The sequence below is a fragment of the Choloepus didactylus genome, chromosome 17 (genome assembly GCF_015220235.1).
Source record: "Choloepus didactylus isolate mChoDid1 chromosome 17, mChoDid1.pri, whole genome shotgun sequence".
NCBI classification, from domain to species: Eukaryota; Metazoa; Chordata; class Mammalia; order Pilosa; family Megalonychidae; genus Choloepus; species Choloepus didactylus.
Genome location: NC_051323.1, coordinates 43573138 through 43599553, shown reverse-complemented (window position 1 = coordinate 43599553; position 26416 = coordinate 43573138). Strand labels below are relative to the sequence as shown.

The 26416-nt window shown below is 40.5% G+C and overlaps 1 protein-coding gene across 5 annotated transcripts in view; it reads left to right on the top strand.

The window, feature by feature from the left end:
* The first annotated feature begins 11747 nt into the window (after positions 1-11747).
* The window catches only part of PPP1R21 (protein phosphatase 1 regulatory subunit 21), a 119699-nt gene continuing 105030 nt past the window's right edge, over positions 11748-26416 (top strand). For all 5 annotated transcript variants that reach the window (XR_005212342.1, XR_005212341.1, XR_005212340.1 and 2 more), the window contains exons 1-2: positions 11748-11868; positions 21964-22032. Coding sequence is in view for 1 of the 5 variants with exons in the window: in XM_037806758.1 (XP_037662686.1) it covers positions 11812-11868; positions 21964-22032 (126 nt within the window). In the remaining 4 variants the exon portion in view is untranslated. The remainder of the gene's footprint in view (positions 11869-21963; positions 22033-26416) is intronic.

Sequence of the window (26416 nt, the reverse complement as noted above, 5' to 3'; positions counted from 1 at the left end):
CTGATGACTGTACCTCGAGGTCTAAGAGGCCAGGCCTACAGGGGCCCCACGTCTGTTCCTAGTACAGCCCTCACCTGGCCCAGCCCCTGCTCTGTCTGCCCGACCAACCTAGGACCAAGAAGGGGCTGGGCCCTATGCAGAGGTGGGTGACTGGTTCCCTTTCCCAGCCATCAGGTGAGGAAGGAGGGCCCACACCCTAACTCTAAGCCTCAGGGGAATACAGGGTGTCCCAACACATCCTGTAGAACAACTTAGTAATTTTCCAGTTATTAATTTGCCTTAGCTGCTCTGTTCAAACAGGCTAATTGTTTCCTCTAGAAGACTCAGGTGTAGTGGGATGAGGTCACCAGAGACGTGCCTAAACAATTACAAATACTGGTCATGGGCGCGCTGATAACCAGTGACTTCACAGCTTGTAGTTCTGATTTTCTTTACAGAAGTGGCGGCAGAGCTAGTACGGTAAGGATGCGCCTCCTTGTGGTAATGTGAGGTATACCATGCAGAGAGAACGAGTTTGCTGAGTGACTCCTCCGGGTAGAAAAATAGAGAACTGAGCATAGGTGGTGTTTTTGTAAACTTCTCAGCGGTACATATACATGGTTATTTTCTCAATAATGTAAGAATTACAATAATGTACGAATTTTAATAAATAATGAAAACCCAGCCAAAAGTGGAGAAAAAGCAGGGAGAGTAGATTTCTGCTCTGATAAGAAAAGAGAACATAACTTTGAAAACTTCCATATACTTTCTGCTTTTACATTGTGGGTATTATAGTCTGTCTGTGCTTACCCAAGACAATTAAATTTTGTTAGGAAAGTTTTCAAATGTATACATAAAGAGAAAGGAGCAATAAGTCTCCATATACCACCACCCAGGTTCTGGAGTTATCAAGATTTTTGCTACTCTTGCTTCATATATACCCCACACACACCCTTTTAAATGTGCTTTTCTTTTCTTAAATATTTTAACTCAGATATCGTGTCACTTTACCCTAAATACTTTACTATGCAGTTCTAAAAACTGTAGGCATTGTCCTATGTAGCCACAATGCCATTATCACATCTAAAAATTAATAATTCCTGGAAGTCAACTAGATGACTATCTAAATAGTCTATCTTCAAGTTTCTTTGAATATAAAACTTCCTTTTTTCAGGTTTTTGTTTTAATGAGTCTCCAATACACACTGCATTTGATTGTTATATTTCTTAAATCATCTCTCTCTCTCTCAGTTCAGTTATCTTTACATAAGTGAAATGCACAGATATTAAGGTACCAGTTCCATGAGTTTTGACAAATACATACACCTGGTAACTCACACCTTCAGCAAGATAAAGATCATCTCCATCACTTCAGAAAGTTTTCTCCTGTGCCCACAGTCAACACCTCCCCCACCTGCAACCAGTGCTCTGATTTCTTACACTATGGGTAAGTTTTATCTGTTCTAGAGAGTCATGTAAATGGAAGCATACAGCGTGTATTCTTTTCTGTATAGCTTCTTTTGCTTGGCATAATGTGTTTGTGTGTCAACCATGTTGTGTGTTCCTTTTTGTTGTGGAGGTGTATTCCATTGTATGCACACACCACAATTTACTTGTGCATCCGCCTGTCACTGGCCATCTGGATTGCTTCCAATTTGGGTTATTATTAACAAAGCTGCTGTGAATATATGAAAGGGCTGATTTGTCATGATAAGGTAAATGAATTTTATTCTAAATGCTCTGGGGGAACCATGAGGGTTTCAAAAGAAGAGAGATGTGCTTTAAAAGATCATGCTGGGTTTCTGTTTGGGGTGAGGGAAAAGATTTTGTAATTGACAGTGGTGATGATAGCACAACATTGTGAATGTAGTTGACAGCACTGAATTATATATTTGAACGTGTTAAAAGGGGGAAATTTTAGGTTATCTGTTATTAGGATAAAAATTTTTTAAAAACCGTAGGACTGTACAACACAATGAACCCTAATGTAAACTATAAACTGTAGTTAATAGTGTAATTATAATAATATTGTCTTATCAATTGTAACAAAGCTACCATACTAATGCAAAGTGTTAATAATAGGGGAAATTGTGGTAGGATGGGGTGGGGTCTATATGGGAACTCTGTATTTTCTGCCTGATTTTTCTGTAAGCCTATAACTTCTCAAATCAATTAATCAATATTACTCTGGGTGCTGTGTGGAGAAAGGGTTTAGCTAGCTAAGAGTTGAAGCAGGGAGGCCAGCTGGGAGGCCGTTGTGAGCATGCAGACAAGAGATGATGGCAGTGGAGATAACAGTGGACAGAGTTGGTTCCTACTAGTGGAATGGAATGGAAAAGAAACAGTAGATAACAGTCTTCTTCCTTGAAATTCAGGGCAATATAAATACATGTCCTGTGTATGCGGCAAGTCATGCTTGTGTGTGTGTGTGTGGCATTGCCTTTTCCTCCTCACCAGCCCCATGGGGAGGGAGGTCCTTGGAAAGTTAAAGTAAGGAGAGAGACAGAGACTTGGTAGGCTGACAAGCACTGGAGTTATGTTTTAGGAACAGTCAATATTAACACAAAAATAAAATAAAAAGGTTTGATTGCCTTGTAAGTGCTCTGTGCTGAAGGATTGGATGGGCCAAAAGATTCTACAGGGCCCATGGAAAGGATGTGTTGCTCCAACAGGATGGATCCCCAGAATGGAACCAGGGTCCTTGGGAAGGGAGAAGAGGTGGGAACTTGGGGGGAGGGGCAATGGAGGAAGTAGATGAGAGGAAGAGACCAGAGGGAGAAGGCAAAACTGGAAACCCACTGAGTTCCTCTAAATGGGCAAAAGTGCAAGGGAAAAAGTAAAGAAGTACTTTGCACTTGTAAGAGTGTGAGGTGACTGCCTTCTTTCTGGTGATGGACTGCCCTGTTTGCAGGCACACTGGGGAGATTACCTGTAAGTGGGTTTGCTCTCATGCACCATTGAACATGAATAAGACACAGCCCTCATACTTCTCATCCTAAGGAAATTGAGTTTAATTGAGGGCACTTGCCTAACCATGATATAATGGGCAATTAACAATATGAAGAAATCAGTGCCAATAATGGCCTAAAATTTTAAATGCTAAAGGACATCAGAGAAAGGATGACTGATAGAGATGAGCTGGAGGAAATGTGTGAGCCAGGCTTTGAAGGCTGGCTGGACAGGCTTTGCAGAGGTGGTGGGAGCAGGGTAGACATGCAGGGCAAGGCAGTGGTATGTGCAAAGACAAAGAGGAGTGCTGGGGGGTGAGGAAAAATCAGCAGACCAAAGTCGAGGTGCAAAAGGTAGGTGGGGTCAGGAATCCAGGTCTTTTCCTGTGGGGGGAGGAAGCGGTTTTTTAATCTAGGAAGCTAGTAATCTGTGCCAGCAAGGGCAGTTGTTAGGAGTCGGATTTTAAATAGACCAGCAGTCTCAGGTGAGGCCTAGTGAGGGGACTGAAGTTGGCACTATTTGTAGGGCTGTGGAGAAAGGCAGTACAAGCTTGTACCAAAGGAGCAGGAGAGGCCTGTGCCTTTCCTCTGCCCTTTTTGATACAAACAGAGAACAAAATTGTAACATTGCAGCAGAGTAAGCATGTAAATAATTGGCAGGGGCAAAGCTTCTTTATATTCAGAGGATGTCTGTTCCCTAGAATTCTGGAGGGGACTTCCAGAAATTTACAAGTTGCATCTTCATCCCCCACCTCCTCTAATACTCTCTTACCTCAAAGGCCAAACCAAAAAGCTTTGTACATCCTGGCTTCCCATATCTAGTCTTATTGCCCACTGTTCCTCAATACATATTCCCTGTTTTATAGCCAGTGGTAGAATGGAAGTGTCCCATGGTTAAGAAAATCCAGCTCATTATCATTAAAATCTAATAGGTCATCAAGCTTAATACTGAATCACAATGACAGCTTGTTCCTTGATAGGATGTGATGAGGATGGCACTTTACCTCTGTGGTCTTCTGCCCCCAAACCCACAACTCTGGTCTAATCATGAGAAAAACAACAAATCCCAATGGAGGGACATTCTACAAAATGCCTGACCAGGACTCCTCCAAACTGTCAAGGTCATCAAAACTAGGAAAGCCTGAGAAACTGTCACAGCCAAGGGGAGCCTACGGAAATAAGACAGCTCAATGTACTGTGGTGTCCTGGATGGCATCCTGGGGCAGAAAAAGGGCACTAGGTAAAAACTAAGGATATCTGAATAAGAGTATGAACTTTAGACAATAATATTTTTTTTTAAAAAAAGAAAAAAGAGTCTTTTCTTTTAGAAATACATAATGAAATATTTAAGGATGAAATGATCTGATGTCTGGGATTTGTTTCAAATTGATCCATTGGGGTGGGAGAATGTGGATGAGGTTATAAGCCAGGAGTTGATAATTGCTTAGTGATGGGTCCACGGGAGTTCATTTTTCTGTTGTATGTGTTTTAAAATGTGTTTAAAATGTGTTCATGATAAAAAGTTATAAACTTAAAAAAATCCAATAGGTTAATTCATATAAATCGGGGTGCTGTAAGTGGCCATTTCCTGCCATTCTTAAAACTGGGAAGCAGAGAACACCAGTCTTGGGAGAAGGAAAAAATAACATTATTGAAGCAAAGACACAGAGGGGAGCAAGGGTGAGAGATGAGGCATGACCCATAAAATGTTTCTGTTTCTGCTTCCTTTCTGCCCCCCTGAGGCCTGGCTGCTGCCTGCCCTTGGATTACGTGCCCCGTGGATACTTACATCAGCTCCCACCCCACCCCGAACCCCCGTCCCCTTCAAGCAGCTCTAACAGTAATGAAGGGATGAGTCCAAATAAACACCAGAGAATGTAACGCACCCTCTGGCCCTCCCACCCCTCATCTAGGACTCATTCAACTTCTGACCTTTTACGCTAAATAGTAAAGGGTTTCCCATATGTAGGCACTTAACCCAAGATGATAGGAAAATTACAGCCAGTGGTCAAGGCAGAGGACCTGAGTTCCAGTTTTGTTTCTGCCAATGTCTGCCATTGCCATGCAACCTTGGACACAGGCTAGGTCTGGGCTCTGCACCCTTCCTGTCAGTTTTCCCCGGACTTTCTGTGACTGAGAGAGGCAAAGTTTTGGGGCGCTGCCAAAGGAAGAAGTTGCAAAACATCAAGGCACAGAGTTACTATATTTAGTTAAGCTCCTCAAAGTTGCAAATCATTAGATTCTGTTCATATTCTGCCTTACTGAGCACTCATGACAAAACTTGAACTTTGGAGTAGGCCGCTTAAGAATAAATGATGTGACTGTTGCTGCAAAGGAGAGGCTAGGCCTCCCTATAATTGTGCCTAAGAGCCTCCTCCCGAATGCCTCTTTGTTGCTCAGATGTGGCCCTCTCTCTCTAGCTAAGCCAACTTGACAGGTGAAATCACTGCCCTCCCCACTACGTGGGATCAGACACCCAGGGGAGTGAATCTCCCTGGCAACGTGGAATATGACTCCCAGGGAGGAATGTAGACCTGGCATCGTGGGACGGAGAACATCTTCTTGACCAAAAGGGGGATGTGAAAGGAAATGAAATAAGCTTCAGTGGCAGAGAGATTCCAAAAGGAGCTGAGAGGTCACTCTTACGCACAATATAGACAACCCTTTTTAGGTTCTAATGAATTGGGGTAGCTGGTGGTAGATACCTGAAACTATCAAACTACAACCCAGAACCCATGAATCTTGAAGACAATTGTATAAAAATGTAGATCATGAGGGGTGACAATGGGATTGGGAAAGCCATAAGGACCACACTCCCCTTTGTCTAGTTTATGGATGGATGAGCAGAAAAATTGGGGAAGGAAACAAACAAACAAACACGCAGACAAAGGCACCCAGTGTTCTTTTTTACTTTAATTGCTCTTTTTCACTTTAATTATTATTCTTGTTATTTTTGTGTGTGTGGTAATAAAGGTGTCAGGGATTGATTTTGGTGATGAATGTACAACTATGTAATAGTACTGTGAACAATCGAATGTACGATTTGTTTTGTATGACTGCATGGTATGTGAATATATCTCAATAAAAAGAATATTAAAAAAAAGAATAAATCATGTGGATGAATGTTTCTTTTCTTTTTTTCTTTCTTTTCTTTTCTTTCTTTGTTTTTTTTCAATATTATGGTAGAATGCTAGGTTAATCTCACTATATTAAAAATAAAAATAACAAGGACAGTATGTTATATTAAAAGACCCACCAGTTGCCTTCCTTAATCCTTCCCCTATGTTCCCCCACATCAACATTTTTGGTTGTTGTCTGTTATCCTCATTATCCTAGCAATCAAGTGTGGTGACCAGTTGCGGGAATTGTGAAACCAACCAAAGAGGATGTCTGCTTATTATCTTAGTGACCGCGTGGGGAGGTCTTGGTGGGGCTGCTGATCTTCCAATATCTCTGTAGTAGCTGAGTGGAGCAGAATGTATGATTTAAAGCATATGGATAGAGCACTAATGCTTGAAAGAAGTTCTTGATTTTCAGATGTATCCAAAGATGGGAAACACATTCCACAGCCAAGACAGCAAACAAGTGGCTCTAACTGTGCCATGAAACAATGTTCATTCAGAGGCTGACAATATCATCTGTGTAACCTGACTGCACAATTGGTCCTTGTCTGTATGGCCAAGGGAAGTTCTACATTGTTCTCAATATGTATAGATAGTATAGTATATAAATACTACACAATGCCTGCTTTAGGTCAGCAAAATCCAACTTTTGCTCCCATTATGTGAATTTTTAGAGATGTGAGAGGTTAAATACGCAATGTATTCAAATATGAGTTGCTTGCTATGAGATTTGGTAAGCTACTTAGGGAATGGCATTACATTAAACATGTTCTCAAGTTAGGAACTAGTTTTCAATCCTAACTAGTTTGGCTAGCTTAAAGATCTGAGACCCAAGAAAAAATCATGGGTTCCCAGGGGTCCACTCAGTAACTCTCATCTTTGCCTCAGCAATTTTCTAAAATAATACACCAGGTATGAACCCCATTACTATAAGCAGCCCCCCCTTCACCCATACCACTCTGCTGCTGAAAAGGATCCAATCTTTGTGGTATGGAATATACTGGATACAAAGTGGAGGTTGCCTTTCAAACAGGGCCTGGATGGTTCCTGCCTCAGTTTCCCTTTCTGCCCCAGCATCTGGCTTCATCTTGCACAGGCTCCTGGGCAGCAGCTGGCAATTTCTGTTCCCCCTCATTATCCCACCACTATGCATCAGGAAGTCCCCAAGTCCCATTTTATCCCAGATCTTTTATTTTTCAGGGTGGAGTATGAACAACACAAACAAAAACTTTTCTTATTCATGCTGTGTGAATGCAGTTGATTCATGCTATGCTTAGATGTGCAGAGAAAAACAGAGCCTTTTCTTTCTCCACCAGTCATCGTCATTCCTCCTTTCCATGGGAAGTGGAAAGCCAGACTTATTATTTAATAATGTTCTGGTCCCTCCTAGTGAAAACAGTTTTCTTTTGATTTACAGTGGTCCCTCCTTTCAGGATATGCCCGTTTGTTCTGAGTTTTGTCTCTTCCCACTCATCTCTCAAGATGGCTATGGGTGTGTGGACAGTGTACCAAGTTGAGAGCAGGGCAGGCACCGTAGATCAGCATCAAGCAGGTCCTGGTGCTGCTTTCTGGCCCTCGCTGGCATCTTGTGGTGGTTGTCCCTTGCTTACCCTGGTGGCATTTGCCACAGAAAGAGTCATTTGGGGAAGAAGCAGTCTAGTCTCTCTTGGGTGGGTGTCAGGTCCTAGGGTTCTCCCTGCTGACCCACCGGTCCTTAGGGACTCAGATCTCATGTCAGAGCTGACTGATCCAGGGATAAAGACCTGACCCAAGAAGGGCCAGTCCGAGACTTCTTGGGATTTTTCAGGCTGGAACTTCTAGTTCCTCTGTGGAGGCAAAGGTGTAAAATGGCAGGCTCAGGACCTCTGTGCTCTATGCTTGCTACCTCAAATAAGCAGGAGAATTAAGTAGAAGTGGACCTGCAGGAAGAGGCAGAGACAGAGAAGGGAGTTGCAGAAGCATTCAGATACCTGTTGTAGGTTGTGCCGGAGGCCCTGTAGCATCTCTTTTCTTCCTGTTGTTCCATGAGATTTCTACACACCCTTCCAAGAAGTTTTCTCTTTGGGTCCAAACTAGTTTGACTCAGTTTCTGACACCCACCACTTAAAAAATCCTAAAACAGTCAAGCTTTTAAATGCTTTAAGGATCATTAGAGCACTTGTATATTTGCTTGTGTATTTGTATAATTCACTCTCCTCACAAGTATATTGTGTTTACAGTTGGGAACTATTGCTGGCAAGCATATGAGACAATTGGGATTTTAAAAATTTTGTTATTGTGAAGTATAAAACCCATACAAAAAATGCACGAAAAAAAAAAAAACCAAAAACGGACCTCACAAGGAATTACCACAAAGTGAACATCTATGTAACCATCATACAAGTAAGGAATAGAACATTGGGATATCATAGAAGTCCATCCCATGCCCCATTCCAATCACTACTATTGCCTCCTCCCAAAAGTAATCACTCTCCCGATTTTTATGTTTATCACTTCCTTACTTTCTTTCCAGTTTTATCACCCAAGCATGCATACCTGAACCTTATAGTTGAGTTCTGCCTCTTTTCAACTTTAGATAACTGAAACTGCCCAATTTAATTTTTGGATCTAACGTCTTTTCTCTGGATTATTTTTAAGACTCATCTATTTGACTGTAGCTGTAGTTCACTTATTATCATTGCTGTTTAATATTCTATGATATGACTATACAATCATTCATCTACCCAGTTCATTAAGAGACATTTGGTTGGTTTTTTGTTTTTTTTTTTCTATTATCAACAATGCTATGAATATTCTCAGTGAAGAGGTGCACATATTTTTGTTGGCTATAGTAAGAGCAGAATTGCTAGATCATGGGTATGCATCTTGTCAGAGGAGTAGATAATACCAAACTCTTGTCTCAAATAACTACCCTGCTTACATGCCTACCAACACCTTATAAAAGTTTTTCTTCCGTAGCCTAATACTTGTCTTTTTAATTTTATCCATTAGTGTGGTATCTCACTGTAGTTTTAATATCATTTCCTCCTGATTACTAATTAAACTGAACACGCTTTTGCATTTTTATTGGCCATTTGTATATCTTCTTTTGTTAAGTATCTGTTAAGGTTTCTTGCCCATTTGTCTATTTGGTTGCCTGCCATTTTCCTTATCGATTTGTTAGAGCTCTTTATATGTTTGTATATGAGACCCCTGTTGGTTTTATGTGCCAAAATATCTTCTTCTACTACATCTTTGTTTTTCTATTCACCTAATGATGTCTTTTGAGGAACAGATTATTTTATTGTACTCAGACTTATCAAATGGGATTTCTAAATAATGGGATTTGTAATCTAATAGAACAATCAGATTAGGTAGTGGAAAATAAAGTTCTCAATTCAGTAAACTTGGTACTTACACAGGCTCTCTGGCCAAAATTAGATATTCTTTCTTTGGAGTTATATTTCTGGGATGAAAATTTTTGTTTTTTTAAATAATTGGCAATTCCATTGTGTTACAAACCACAGAAATGAGCTTACAATATTTAAATCTGCTGTGTAGTGGTGCCATGGAAAACTAATAATAAAAATTAAAAACTATTGTTCTGAGTGCTGAATGGTGTGTGCAAGTTGTGGAAAGGGGAAGCTCGGAGCCACGTATGTCACCGGAAGGAAAAGTGGAGGTTAAAAGATGGGAATGTATAAAACAGTGACTCTTGTAGTGGACAATGTCCGTGATTAACTGTACAAATATTAGAAATCTCTCTCATGAACTAGAACAAATGTATGACACTATAACTAGAAGTTAATAATAGAGGGGCATATAGAAAAAAATATATATCTATTGCAAACTATATACTACAGTTAGTAGTATTTTAACATTCTTTCATCAACAGTAACAAATGTACTATACCAATACTATGACTCAATAATGGAGAAGAGGTGGTTAGGGGTACGGGAGGATTTGAGTTTCCTTTTTTTGTGTGTCTTTATTTCTTTTCTGGAGTAATGAAAATGTTCTAAAAATTGAAAAAAAATTAACTGTGGTGATGGATGCACAACTGTATGACGGTACCATGGGCAATTGTACACTTTGGATCTTTGGATAATTTGTATGGTATGTGAACAATCTCAATAAAAAAATAAAAAAAAACTATTGTTCTGAAAGTTTGCTGGACAGTAGGACTTGGCTATTAGCAAACAAATATAAAGAACTTTTTTTTTAAAGAATGTAATCCTTTTACACATCACAATGGCTGGAAATGCATACAGGTTCCGCTTTTAACTATTAAAAGTCCAGGCTTACATATAGTTACAGGAAACCAGGCTAGTACAAATAGTTGTTTAATCATGGAAAATTTCATTGCTAAGGTGTCAATATAACTAACATTCTTGTACCTATTACCTAGATTTAATAAATGTTAGCATTCTGTCATATTTACTTTTTAAAAATTAAAGAAAAAATAAAGTTCATGCTCCTTTGTTCTCCTCAGTTTCAGTACCCCCCCCCCTTTTCTCATTAGAGGTAACCACTATCCAGAACGTGATGTGTATGCTTTCAGTTATCGGTTTCTCTTTTCAGTACATGTTCATATATCCATGAACAATGCAAATACTTCTGTGCATTCTTAAATGTATCTTTCATACTATGATACTCCGCAGTTTGCTTTTTTCATTCAACATGGTGTTTTGCCATCTCATGTAGGCAGTTTTACCTGCCATGTTGTAATTTATAGCAAACATACACCTGAATTTATTTATCCATTCCTCTATCAATGAACATTTTCAATGCACTGCCTAGAACAACATCAAACATATAACAGGTCCTCAAAAAATATTTAATGAATGAGTGGAGACAGGCTTTTCATTGATGCTAAAGGGTGTAAGACATCTCAGGCAGAGTTTTTTTGCTTCAACTCTCCAGTTATTTGCTGCTAATGGCCACTCTATTCTGCATGCGTGGCAGGAGTCACTCCCTGAAATTTCTGTTAGAGCTTTTCCCCAACGCGCCGAAAAACACCCTGATGTGATGTGCCTATTGCGGCAGGGGTGGACAGAGTTGGAGGAAACACAAATCTCAATTTCAAAATTCAAAGCACAATGAATAATTTGTATGGTCTGGAACAGGGAATAGGGGCGACAGCAACGGTTATAAATTTGGAGATCTGAGAGTTTACAGCGCAGTGCGTGTCCCGTGCTACCATATCGGGAAAACGTGATAACAGAACACAGAGGTCTTTCTCTCCATCCTCTTTCTGAAAGACATAACCATCAAACGCCAGGCGGTTGCCATGGGAACCAGCGAGGGGGAGACGACCAGAATTCTTGACGCGCTTAGAATGTTTCTTCTTCCGGTTCTCCACTCTTCGCAACCACCGCGCTTCTCCTTTGTCCCCCGCCCATTCTATGGGCTCTCATCTTTCTCCTTCTCTCTCTCCGTTCCACGTCGCCATCTTGAACGATGCGTCAAGATGGCGTCCCCTGGCCCCTGAGGCAGAGTCAAGCCGCGCCAGCTAGGCTGCGCACGCACGTGCTTGGGCGCGGGAGGGCGTGGCGATGACGCCAAGACGTCTCCCCGCCCCCTGCAGTCGCTCCGCCCCGAGTCCCTCTCCTCCTTCCTCCCACCGAGCGAACCCGGAAGTGGAGGAGGAGGCGCGGCGGTCGGAGTCGGTGGCGGAGCGGGCGGGCGCTGGCGGAGCCGAACCCGGGAGCGTGTCTGGGGTTGGGGGCGGGGGGCGGGGCTGAGCGGCCTGGGCAGCCTAGCCTGGCCTGGGCGGGGGAGGCCATGGCCTCGGCAGAGTTGCAGGGGAAGTACCAGAAGCTGGCTCAGGAGTACTCGAAGGTACCCATCGTGGGCGGTGTGTGGTACGGGGTCCCTGGCCCTGTGGCCTCAGGTTGCCTTGGCAGCGACTTCTCTGGACTGAGTGGGACAGCGGACTGGGCGAGCGAGCGCCCCTGTCCTCGCCCCTCCGCCTCCTCTGTCCACCATTCCTGTGCCTCCACCTGCAGCTCCCAGGGGATGGGAAGGGCGGTGTCTGGGTCCTTGTGCGTTTCTGCGGGATGGAGCTGGAGTTTGATTTTTCCTTCCCACTCAACTAGCAGGCTTGGGACTGGGATGTCACAAACCCTGGCCTCTACCTCTTGGGCTTGGTGGGTGGGGAAAGGAAAGGTGAGCACCACCCTTCCCTCGTTGCTTTCTGTTTTGCGAGCCCAGTGGTGGGGAAAATCAACCTTTCTCCCATTCCACAAGGATATTATGAGGATAAAGAGATTTATTTGCCCCCGAACCAGTTCGTTTGGGGAAGTAGAGCCGTCCCTTTAAACTGCTTCACCAGGATTGGATGGCTGCGGATATATTGAGTGCTTTGGCAAGATGTTGTCTGGAATGATTTTGAAAGCTTGAGGGCTAGGGCTGTGCCCTTTTTTCTCTTTCCCCCTTCGTCACCTGCAGTAGGGTAGAGCATCCAGCAGGTGCTCAGTACATGTTGAATTAAGCACAATAGGAATCTGCCCCTTTGTTGTGCTTATGGCCTTAATCTTTTAAAGGATGGAACCCTTTATGTGGAAAAGGGCAGTGCTACTTCTGGATAGGGTGTTTCTGCCTTAAGAATATTCTGATGAACTCACTAAAGCAAAATGTTACATCTGTGGAAGTGATTCAACAGCCATTAAGCCTAGAGTTTCATTCTTGGCATTCATGAAAGCAGTGTAATACTTAATCCCCTTTTTACAGTTGGAGAAAGTGAGGTTTTTTTTCCTTAGGATTTCATTCAACAGATGTTCAGCAAGGTGCGAAGAAACATTCTTTGAAATTAAAAAAAAAAGCTTGTACCTAAATATACACATTTAAATTCCTTTTTCCATCAAATGGGAGCCTTTTGAGATACACTTATTCCAAAAGTGCTGCCTTTGGCAATACTTTTCTGCAATTCTACTTAAATTGTCTTAAGACCCTGTGGCACAGTGTTTTAAATATCCTCAGTGGTGGCAAGTTTTCATCCTTGGAAGAAGGGTTTTCTTGTCTAAAAGGGCCAGAAGTTGTTTGGAACAAATCCATGAAATGAAGGGCATGAGAGGACAATGGCAGTACTATAGCTTGGCTCTTCTAGTTTTGGTTGAAAATGGAATTGAGTGTAAAGTAAAGCAAGGGGACTGATTCAGAGTAAACAGGCTCAGAAGGCAACTCTAAAAGGCAAAAGAGGAGTTCTAAAAATGTTTTGATCTGTGAGTACATTGCTGAATACACTGCTGAAATAATTGTTTAGCCTTCCAAAGTAATAAAAACTTTGCAAGATTTTATTCTTTTATATGTAAGCCCATTTGTTCATCAGACATTTATTAGGTGCTTCCAGCGAGCCTTCTACGAGGGTCTGTTAAGTGAGACAGGTTTCAGCGTAAGGATGTCACTGTTAATAGAATGTGCAGACATGGCACAAAACTATAATTCAGCATGGCAAGTGTTAGTTTAGTGGGAGCACAGAGGCGATGTCCGGTAAGAGTAGAAGTTACTCAAACTGCGGCATAGGGATGAGGGAAGGAATGGTGGTAGCATTCCAGACAAGCTGAACAGCCTGTGTTGGCTGACATGAAAGTGCTTTAAGTTACATGGCAGGGAGTGGTGAAGTGAGGTTGAAGAGGTAGTTTGGACTCAGTCATGATAGGTTGAGGATGTCGAATAAGAAGTTTGAACTTTATCTTTTGAGCCGTGGGGAGACTTCAGAGGTTTTTAAGCAGGGGAGAGACATTTTTTAGGAAGGACACTGGTAACTATGTGGAGGATGGAATGAAATAGAGATGATTAGCGAAAAGAAGATGACTGTATGCTGCTGGGATATTTTGAGGGAGAGTAGTATAGAATTAAATAAAGTTAGTGATTGTTGAGATGGAGAGGAAGCGCTAGATTGAGGAACTATGGTTAAAAGAATATTTTGTTACTTTTTAGTCATATTTCTTTTTTGAGTGCCTGCTTTGTGCATGTACTACACTTTTGAAGGATATAAAGAGATATAAGGCACTTATCCTTGTCTCATTTATTCTGTGGAACATTGTGATTAATCAGATGTGGGAGGTGAGGGAAACTCAGAGCTGACCCTGAAGTTCTGAGGTGAGGGCCCACTAGTGGCACTGACAGAATGCAGACTGGCTAAAGTCAACACAAAGGCTAGAACATTTGGAATTTTTCCTGTAAAGACTGTAGTTGAACTGCTAGAATTAATTAGGGCAGAACACTTTGGGTTGAAACTTTGGGGAATATCTGTGGGAAAGATGTGACAGGTAGAAGATGAGGTGCTAAGGAGACTATAGGAATGTCTGCCAGACCTGGGAGTGGCTCCCCTATTGGGCCAGACCATTTTTTTTTTTATTCTTTTAATTGTAATATGATGGGAATTTCAAAATAGCAAGGGAACAGAGACTGATCAAAAGATGTCATGTGCTTTTTCTTCCCTGTCAATTCTAATGCTAAGTGATTTCTAGATAAGATTCATACTGCCTCTAGCTCACTGCTAAAATGGTCATTTGGACAAAGGAAGGGATGTTCTACCTTTTTGTAACTCCCTGGGGTAGAAATTGTGGGCTGATGTTGAAATCCAGCTACAACTTCCTTTAACATTAATTAGGATAAAAAGAAATAGGATTTCCTCTAAATCCATAGAAGGGGGCCTATATATCAAAAAAGCAGCAAACCTGATCCCGAAACAAAGGACATTTGCAGAATCTTTTTGTTCTTCCTTAATGGAGCTCTCAGCCTGTGTTCCTTGTTTAAGAACTGTGATCGTAATCTTGTTTCCTCTTGAGAAAGCAGAAGGGTCTAAGGAGCTCCCATAAAAGAGTCTGAGAGCCTGGTTAGATAAAAAGTGAGCCGTGAAGGCCAAGGTAGATGAGAATTTCTGACGCAGACAGGTTGCTAAAAGCTTACAGTGTATGGACAGAATGGAGACTAAGACCCCAGTGGTTTGGGCTTAATTAGAAGCTCATTGGAGGCTTTTAAAATTTCTGCTCAGTAAAGTTGGGGGAGTAGGAGAGGTTCATTTTCAGAGGTTTATGGAGGTTTATGGAGTTAATAGGTAATAGATGTAGCTTCTTCTTTGAGATGTGAGGGAAAGTTAATCAAGCTTTTCTCAGTTACTACATTGTGGATTAAAAATCGAAGACCGTCTCTTGGTGTTTCTTCCATGGCCTGCGCTGCTTGTGATGCTCTGGTACCTCTTACAGAGAAGAGTGGCTACAAGTTCTGGCTCGTTTGATTTCAGCCTGCTTTCTTTGCAGGGGCTTCTGAATTCTTGCTTTGCATCGTGGTATGTGTGTAAGCAAGTTTCAAGTTGTAACTGTCTTCCCAGTGTTTCTATTAGTCTAGTTCAGTGGTTTTGAAAGCATGGTCCCTGGGTCATCTTCTGGGACCAGGTTAGAAGTGCAGATTCTCAGGCCCCACGACAGACCTACTGAATCTGAAACTCTGAGGGTGGGACCCAGCAATTTGTGTAGTTACAGACCTCTCTAGTTATTCTGATGCATGCTCAAATTTGAAACCGTTGTTCAAGGTAAGGGTGTCAGCTCCAGTACTTGTTTTTGCTGAAAGATAGTTTTTTTTAAAGCTCTTTTTGAGGCAGTGAAAACCATTGGGAAGCCAAACATCCATTGATTCCCTAACAGTTTACTTTACTATTGATGCTTCTTTTAGTTACTAAGGATATCTTTGTCTTTGGGAACTTTTTAGACTTACGCTCTTAGTACTCAAAAGTGGGAATGAGTCAGTTTTGATTCATTGTGTTTACTTTCCAGATAGCAGGGATTTGAGGAGCCTGATTAATCATTCCTTTCCTTAAGAGAAGTAGACACAGGAGCTGGAAAATATTAAAATTGAGTATAAGCTTTTTTTTTTTTTTTTAACCTAATGTATAGGGTTCATTGGTAAAGTGGGCCCAATGCTATCCAGTGCTATCAACGAAATGTTCTATATCTTGCTGTCCAATAGGTAGTCATAGTCATATGTGCCTGTTGAGCACTTGAAATGTGTCTTGTGCAAGTGAAGAATGGAATTTTCAATTTTATTTAATTTTAAATCATTTAAATTTAAATGGCCATATTATGGCTATTATCTATCATATTGAACACTGCTAACTCAGACCCTAGATCAGTGCATCACAAAATTAAATGTCTATATGAATCCCCTGAAGATTTTGTTAAACTGCAAATTCTGGTTGAGTAGTTGTGGGTGGGGCCTGAGATTCTGCTTTCAGGTGACCCTGCTGCAGCTGTCTGCAGACCACACTTTGAATAGCAAGGCCCTAGAAAGACAAGAAGTGCTGTACTCTTTTCCTCTTTAATTCAGCTGACATGCCCATCCAGGCACTTATGGCACAACTAAATTGCAAGGGTCAAGTGGTGGGTTTTGTCCCAGCAAGTTTCCCGGCATGGGACTGAGAACAGGAGAGAGTTCCTTTTGAGGGCAGGTCTGAGAGGAGAAGCATTTTCCTACCTCAGTGACAAAGTAACCCCCACTTCTAGTACATAGATACAGATACTGGTCTGCAGATACTTTGTACCCCTTCTTGAGGGGAAGAACAAGTAAATAGGCAGAGAGAAAGACTAGGCAGTCTTTCTAGCACTTTAGAATACCCGAAATGTTAGAACTGAAAGGGGCGTTAGGGGTCATCCAGACCAGGAATACTGAAGCTGGGGTCTGTAGATGACTTCAATAGCTCTGGACACCCCTCCATTGACCCCTTATACCATATGCAGAATTTTGTGTTTATATGCCTAAGTACTTTTTTTTTGTTTTTTTGAGAAACAACTCATAACTTACTGGGTTCTGAAGGGTCTCCAGGATCAGACAAGATTAAAACCATGGTTCCGGGCTAAACCTTCATTTGTCAGATGAATTAACAGAGGCCTAGAAAGGTTAAAAGTGACTTGTCCTAAGTCTCATAGCTGATTGGTTACAGAACTAGGATAGCACGCATCCTTTCTGACCTTTTTCTGTGTAGAAGACTAGTTTGTAATATTTGGGGAAGCAGCCATCTACAGTTCACTCAGCTTTGGTTTGAGTCTGTTGTGAATTACATGGACTTCCCTAAACAGATACCTTTAATTTTGACCCTTTAGCTCTTGAAGGACTTTACTATGAGAGCATTTCAAATTAGAGTATCACAGAAAGGAGTTCCGCAAATTATGAATCTAGGAGATTAGCTCAAGTGTTCCTGTATTGTGAACTTATTTTAATTGTTTTTTTTCCTAAACCAGTTGAGGATTTTGTTTCGTAGACTGATACAATCAGAATAGACTTTGTTCACCTGTGGGGGAGGCTTATTCTGAAGTAAGAATGTCTTCACAGCCCAGCCATGAGAACATATAAAATTTTCCAGATTTTAATGTTTCTCTGCCCCCTTCACCCATTTAATGGTTGAGTGGGTTATGTTTGATTTATGATGTCCCCTGAAACCTTTAAGCTATTGTGGAGTGGATTAACAAACTGTATGAATGTCAAAAAATAATTCCTTTGCATGTGTAGTATTTCTCCTTCTGGAATTCTGCAGGTGGTCATTAGAGCTGGCCCCTGTGGCTTGGGCTAGGACTCCAGCCTCCCTGGGAGGCAGTAGTGGAAAGAACACTGGCCTTAGCAGCTAGACAGACACGGATGAGTTCAAATCCTAGACTTGCCTTTTTCTAATCTCAGTTTCCTTTCTGTAAAATGGGGAAATTTCAAAACCTGAAGCAGCGGGTTGGACATGACCTAAAAAAAATAAGCCATTAAACCTTAATGTTAAGCACCATACACTTCCATCTCACCTCTGAAGACTAGAGTTGGGGTTCAGTGAGATTTAAGGATGGGGTTGGTGTTGTCTGTTGTGCACATCTCTTTGTTATGAAGAAAAGCTATATGTTTATTAGGGTTGTAGAACATATATGAATGTCAAAATGTCCATTCCATGAAAACAGCCACGTCAGAATGGTTCTCAGAAGATTGTTGAGGATTAGATAAGAAAATGCATATAGATGATTCATCCTCATTTCCCCAAGAGTTTGTGAAATGAGCTAAAGTAGTAAATCCCTAATCCTGGGCCAGTTATCCTATCACAGATTGTCAAAGTGTTGTGAAAAAGACCATACTTAGCGTACCAACACTCTGTCTCTAGAGAAACAGCTTTTTGGTAAGCCTGACTGAGCCGAGCCGTTCCAGAACCAGTTATATACAGGCCTGAACATCGCTCCTCGGAGAGGTAGGCTCAGCGCTTTTGAGGATTCTTGAGGTCCAAAAGGACCATGAGATTCAAATCCTTTGGAGAAAGTTCTTGTAAGGAAACTGTTAAAATATCAATAGTACCTTTCAGTTGTAAAATGCGTTGGATTTTAACACCTTTTATATACAGTATATAATTTGATTTAATATTTAAAAATTTATTGGGTACCTTCTGTATCCATAGTATTGAGCTATTATTATAGGTAGGAGATACAAGGCTGTATATTGTATCATCTCTGTCTTTAAAGGTTAGTTTCATTGGCACATGGAGATGAGTATAGAAACCATATATAAATTAGTAAATGTACAATTTACTATTTTAGAAAGTAAAATGAAAACTGAACAGTTTAATAAAAGATGCCTTAGTAGTAGTAAGAGCCTAAGGCGCTGAGGGTGAGCTTGTGTAGACCATAGCTAGTGGTTAGGGAAAGTTTACGGAGGAAGTGGGACCAGAGGTAGGAAGTAGGCTCCTAGAAGAACACATGGGATTGGGTTGGTTAGAATGAGGAAGGGCCATGCTTTCAGAGTGAAGATAATCAGAAGAATACAAAACAATGAAAAATCAGGTTTAAAAGAACTAAAAGCACCTCAGACTTGGGAGTCAGAGGTATTATCCTCTGAATGACCTGGAAATAGGCAATAATTATCTTCGGAGAGTTTCTATCCTAATAGAGGCTTCAGGGCATTTGTTTCTCAGTAACATCCATATACTTTGGAGTTTCCATACTTGTCTCCTAGAGGCATTGGTGACCATCTAGTGATCTTGTACCTATTTCGAAAACAGAAGCACTGCATTTCCCTCCCCACTGCAGTGAATTCTGGCGAAGGGAGAGACCGATTCTAAAAGAACAGACCGATTACAGTAGTCCCAGCATTTGACAAGCTGCTCATTCAGTAATGCAGTAAACGAGGGAGGAAACAACACAGGAAGACATCACCTGTCACAAAGTGTAGTTAAAACGGCTATGGAGCATGCCAAGCCCCACCATCATCATCATCATTTTCTACCTTTTAAATAACAGAAAGATATTTTAGGTAAACATTCCAAAAAGAGCTACATTTTCTGTTAAGAAGCTTCATTTGAATCATATTTAAGTTAACAGTTTAGGAAAGAATATTTTCCAAAGGAAAATCCAAATCACTTTTTGTTATCAGTTAAATTCCAAGCAGCAGTAATTTGAAAGTTTTGTTTTGCTTTTTAACAAAGTTTTGACTCTTCAGTTTGCTTTAGGAAGCCTTTTTTTTTTTTTCTTAATTGCTGTAGTTTTAGTCCTATAGGAACTAAAGGAATAGTGGGCTTCAAATTTGATCTCTTTTCCTTGTAGCGGTCATTAGAAATGTCTAAATATCACACAAAGAAGGTATGTGAGAGATTATAGATTAATGTTAGGAAAGGGGTATGAAATGAAATAGTATTACTGTCTTTTGGCTATCTGGGTTTGAATTTTGTTGTCTAGGCAGCATATTATCAAAGTGTATAAAAAGTAGAACACTACATGATGGAAGTCAGCATTAAAGAGGTATTCTTCTCTTCTGAACAGGGGTCACTAAACTTTTTCTGTAAAGGGACAGAGAGCAAATATTTTAGACTTGTGGCCATAAGGTTTCCATTGTAACTGCTCAGCCCTGTCATTGTAGCTCAAAAGCAGCCGTAGACAACACATAAATGAATGAGGGTGGCTGTTCTCCAGTTAAACTTCATTTATGAAAACAGGAGGCCAGATGTGGCCCATGGGCCTTAATTTGCTGACTCCAGTTCTAGAGAATTTAATGCCTATACCACTTTTCATTTCTAAAAGCAGGAAATACTGGTATTGCAAGTTATCTTTTACTATTTTATCTTCCCTTCTAAAGTGTAAGCTCTTTGAAAACAGAAGCATCTTTTACTTCTTTCTCTCCTCCATATTTTTTTGCACAATACCTTATATCAGGTAAACCATAATAAATATGTCTGTGCCCCATTGAGACTGTTCTCATAAGAGCTGTATTTCCTTTTGTAGCCTACTTTATGGCTTAGAAAGTGCTTTAACACAGATTTCTCATCTGGTTCTCACAGCAACCTCAGAGAAATGAAGATAAGGCAGGCATATTAACCCTTTTTACTGGTCATATGACTGAGGCTAAGCAAGGTTAAGGGAATTTCCCAAGTTTATATTGCCTATTGCAAGATCTGGGTCTTCTTTCTACTGTGATAGAAGCAGCTTGTCCTTTTAGTCTGTTTTTGTTTTTGTTTTTGTTTTTTGCTCAGACTATTGACTATCTTGCTTTACTCCTTAGAATCTTAGCTAAAATTTCTGTTGAGTTTCAGATACTCAGTTTAAGGTTTAGCATTCAAATATCTCTACTCTTTTGGCTCAGAAAAGGGCCATTTCTGTTTTCGGGAGACAGATCTGCGCTATATGCAGAATTAGAAATAGATTTTATTTTTTTTTTTAGGCTCATAGATAAAATCATTCCATTCCCTCAGTTTCTCAGAGAAGAACCTGGTCTCTCACTTACTATATTAACTTATACTTACTTATATGTTCTTTACTTATATGTTCTTTATACTTATGTGTTCTTTATTCTCCCTGCTGAGAATATGTTCCTCTTTCTACAAAATTGGATTTTTATCTTTCAAAATCACTGCCTGTGGTTGTACAGGTGTATGCATATGTAAATATTCATTAAACGAAGTAATTTTGATTTTTATACTCAAGTTATACCTCATTAAAAAAATTAGCCATGAATAAAAAACGGCCCAGTCCTACCTCTTCTCCAAAGGTTTACCCTACCTCCCTAGCCCACTGCTTTTCTCACTTAAATATAGCTTTGTAAAATAGTTACTGGGCCTGAATCTAAGCATTGCCTCTGAACTTCTCTGAGCCTCAGTTTTCTTATCTGTAAAATGGAGATAATTATAGTACCTACTTCATAGGGTTGTGAGGATTAGATGAGGTATACATGCAAAGCACTTAGGACAGCATCTGGTATGTAGTTAGCATTCATATGTTATCTACTAATATTTTTAATATTTAAATTGAGCCAGCTTCTTAGTTGTTTCTTTGCATACTCTGTCAGCTGATGCCTGATAAGAAGCCTACTGTTCCTGAGGCCGTTGTCAGTGATAACATGCTAATATTAGGCACACTATACCACTGGGTGCATTGACGCCCCATATTTTGGTTTACTCTACAATTCTTGTTCCATAATTAGTGAAATTTTGTGTTTTATGAATTTATTATTTTTAAAAAACTTATTGTTTATTATATTAGTTTTATTTAGGAAGCAGTTTGCTTTCATAGAAACAATGATGGACCAGAAGTCAGGAGATGTGGATTTTAGACCCACTTTTGCCACTGATTATTTCTGTTTCATTGGGCAGCCCGGCCTCCATGTCCTTATCTATAAAATGGCAGAAATATGATATCTCGTACCCTCTTTGGGGCTAATATATTTCCCCCCTTATTTTTTTTTAATTACAAATATTGTAGGTATATAGAAAAATCATATAGAAAGTACCAAATGCCCATATACCTCTCCTCATACACAGAGTCCCTTATTGTTAACACTGCATTAGCAGGGGCTAATTTGTTTTATTTTCATTTATATGTGAGAAGATATTAAGTTACTCAGTGTAATAATTTTCGTAGAGTAGTGGTAAGTGATTTCCTTGCTGATTGCTTTATATTAAAAATTAATTGTTTCCTCTGTTTTTAGCTTCGAGCTCAGAATCAGGTCCTGAAAAAAGGTGTTGTGGATGAACAAGCAAATTCTGCTGCTTTAAAGGTATGCAATGGGTATTTGTGTTGTGAGGGTTAAGTTAGTGTTTGGTGATACCCAAAGCACAGAAGTTAGCTGGTTTTCTGGGTTAAAGTCCTAACTCAGACACTGATTCACAGAGGCTAGGAGGAGGTGATACACTTTTTTTTTTTTTTTTCCAGTTTGCTTAGGTATGAATGTGATATGCTTTGATGACCTTGGCTAAAAATTACAAAAAAGTATTATTTGACTTTATCTAATGCATTTCTCCTACATCTGAAGGCCTTTATTTAGCTAAATTCCTCTGGATTAATGAGGGTTCCTATCTGTCTTCAACATGAGATGGAGCTCTCTGGGGGGAAGCAGTGCTGTATTCATATTTCTATCCCCTGCACTGATGGTAGGCCCCTAGTAAGTGGATTTGAATGTGTGAGTCATTTAGTCTACTGATGTTGCCTAAGGGTTGAGCTATTTAATAGTAATAAACTGTGTTAATCAGGACACTGAGTGATACATTTCATCAGCAGCACCTTTGTTTACTGAAGGGAGAGCTATGATAGGAGACTAAGGAATTTGCTTTTACCTTATTTTATTAGGCTTCTACATGTATTGCTTGAGCAATTTTTTAACTTTTTATTTTGAAACAATAAACTTACAGGACAGTTAGAAAAATAATACAAAGCCCATATAGAGAACTCCAACATGGCCCCATTCCCCAGATGCCCACATCCACAAATTTTAACAGTTTACCACCTTTGTCTGCCTTTCCTTCCTTCCTTCCTTCCTTCCTTACTCCCTCCCTTCCTCTTATCTATCATTCTATCTATCGATTTTTCTATTTTCTGAACATCTGAGACCAGGTTGCACACATCATACTCCTTGAGCACATAATACTTCCATGTTCATGTCTGATGAACAAGGATATTCATTATATGCAGTTATCAAGTTCAAGAAATTTAACACTGATATAAAGATTACATCCTATATTACAATTTTTTCTTATTCCCAATAATGTCCTTCTGAGCCTTTTCTCCTCTATTCTTAGATCCATTCCAGTATCATTTAATTGTCATTACCTCTTTAGTTTGTCTTTCTTTTTTCTTTAAATTGGGGAAACACATGTATAACACAGATATACCCATCCCAACCCCTCCCAGGCATACCTTTCAGCAGGATTAGTCACATTCACAATGTTGTGTTACTCTTGCCACCATCCATTACTAGAATGTTCCCTTATCACAGACAGAACCCTACACTCATTTTGCATTAACTCCCCACTGCTCCTGTCTCCTCCACCCCTGGTAACCTGTGCTCTATTTTCTGTCTCTATGAGTTTGCATGTTCTCTGATAACTTTCTTTGTAGTTACCATGGGGCTTAAATTTAACATCATAAATCTATAACAACCTTGTTTGCTTTGATACCAAGTTAACTTCAATAACATACATAAACCATGTTCCTGTACCCTTCCTATCCCTCACCTTTTTGTAGTTCTTGTCACAAATTACATATTTATACATTATAAATCCAGAACCATTGATTTATCATTACATTTTATGCATTGCCTTTTAGGGCCTGTAGAAAATAAAGCAATGGTGTTAGAAATAAAAAAAATACCATAGTACTAGTATTTATATTTACCCTTGTCGTTATCTTTACTGGATATCTTTATTTCTTTATGTGGCTTTAGTCGATTGTTGAGTATTCTTTCCTTTCAACCTACAGAACGCCCTTTATCATCTCTTGCAGGGACTGTCTAGTGGTGACAAAGTCCCATAGCTTTTGTTTATCTGGATTTGTCTCAATCCCTCCCCCATTTTTGAAAGACAGTTTGCAAGATATAGAATTCTTGGTTGGCAATTTTTTGCCTTCAGAACTTTAAAATGTCTTGCCACTGACTTCTTGCCTCCATGGTTTCCAATAAGAAATCAGCACTTAATATATTGAGGTTTCCTTGTATGTGATATATTACTCTCTCTTGTGGCTTTCAGAATTCTGTCTTTATCTTTGGCAGTTGACAGTTTGATTATATCGTGGCATGATGTGGGTCTATTTAGGTTTATCCTGTTTGGAGTTTATTGATCATCCTAGATATGTATCTTCATGTTGTTTGTTAGATTTGGGAAGTTTTCAACCATTATTATTATTATTTTTTTAATATTCTTTCTGCCCTTTTCTCTCTTTCTTCCCCTCCTGGGGGCTCTCATAATCTGTATATTGATATGCTTGATGGGTCCCACAGGTTTCTCAGGGTCTGTTTACCTTTCTTCATTCTTTCCTCTTTCTGCTTCTCACACTGGATGATTTCAGTTGTTTTATCTTCAGGTTCACTTATTCCTTCCTCTGCCATCTCCGATTTGCTGTTGAACCCATTGTGGTGGTTAGGTTCATGTGTCAACTTGGCCAGGTGATAGTACCCAGCTGTCTGGTCAAGCAAACACTGGCCTAACAATTGCTGTGAGGACGTTTGTGGCTGGTTAATAAATCAACAGGCTAGTTTACTAAATCATCAGTCAATTGACTGCAGCTGTGACTGATGACTCTCTGAGGGGCGTGTCTTCCACAATGAGAGAATGCAATTGGCTGGATTTAATCCAATTAATCAGTTGAAGACCTATAAGTGAGACAGATAGAGGTCCTTCACTTCTTCTTCGGCTGCCCAGTGAAGCGTTTCCTGAGGAGTTCGTTGAAGTTGCCGATTCATTTCCTGAGGAGTTCATCGGATATCTTCCTTGGAGTTGACAGTTTGCTGACTGCTCTACAGAATTTGGACTCATGCATACCCACAGTTGCGTGAGTCACTTTTACAAATCTGATAGTCAGAGACACCTCTCATTGATTCTGTTTCCCTAGAGAACCCTAACTAATACAACTTGGTACCAGGAGTGGGGTGGTTCTTGAGAAACAGAATCTTAAAATGGGCTTTTACAATTTGCTTTCTACTCTGTTCAGATTCAAAGGCACTAATGACTCTATTTCCAATAATCAAGAGGGCACTGAGAGTCCATTGCATGAGTTGGCAAAGGAGATACGCAAAATAGCACCGTTTGATTCTCCTAATCATACTCTACTATGAAGCAAGGCTCTGAGTGACAGTGTTTTCGACACCTTCACAGAGTTTTGCAGTATTAAGAGGTATAATGATGTTGCTGGCTGCTCTTAGATACTTGGGATAAAGTTGTAAGAGAAAGGGATGAGCTAAAGGCTTCAAATTCAAAACTTAAATGCCGTATGACAGATGTGAAGGTTTCTGTGTGTGCCCTGAAAGAAAATCTTATTTCCTGTGCCCGCAGACTGGAAGTTTCTGAAAACCAGACGCAGACTCTCATTGCGTGAGTAGCAGATTTACAATGTAAACTAAAATCTCAACCTTTCAGGGTGTCGGCTGTTAAAGTAACGGCATGGATTGGAAAAGAATGGGATCCCGAAACTTGGGATGGGGACATACGGATTGATAATAATGGCAGTGAGGACATTGGAACCCTGGATTCTGCTGAGTCATTGTTAGATTTACCTGTAGAGGGCTGTCCTGGGGAAACAGCTTCCCCACCTCCAGTCTGCCCTAAGGAGCCTGCCATCCAACTCCCACCTAAAGACATTAACCCTTCAGTGCCTGCTAATCCTGTAATCACCTCCCCTGAGGAAGCAGCCCTCACTCCTCTGTCTAGAGAGATTAATCCTGTTTTAAGAGATGGAAATGCAACAGAATGTCCTGAGGTAAATGGCTTGAGGGATAATTCTAACTCTTTTCATGACCCAATCCCACCACCAGTCTTTGCTTCAAGACCTATAACTAGGCTAAAGTCCCAACAGGCCCCAAAGGGTGAGATACAAAGTGTGACACATGAAGAGGTACGCTATACTACAAAGGAACTGTATGAGTTTTCCAACTTATACAGACAGAAACCAGGGGAATATGTATGGGAATGGATAGTAAGAGTGTGGGATAATGGTGGAAGGAATATAAGGTTGGATCAGGCTGAATTTACTGATATGGGTCCACTAAGCAGAGATTCTGCATTCAATGTTGTAGCTCGAGGGGTTAGAAAGGGTGTTAACAGTTTGTTTGGCTGAAACATGGATCAAAAGGTGGCCAGCATTACCAGAGGTTGAAATGCCAGAACTGCCCTGGTACAATGTGGAGGAGGGGATTCAAAGGCTTAGAGAGATTGGAATGTTAGAGTGGATTTGTCATGGAAGACCTGCTCACACACCCCTGGAATGTCCAGAGGACACACCTTTTACCAGGAGTGTAAGGAATCAATTTGTGAGACTAGCTCCATCATCCCTCAAGAGCTGTGTAGTCACCCTTCTCTGTAGGTCAGACATTACTGTAGGAACTGCTGTCACTGAGCTGGAATCCTTAAACACAATGGGGATAATCAGGTCTTGAGTCCGCAGAAGCCAAATGG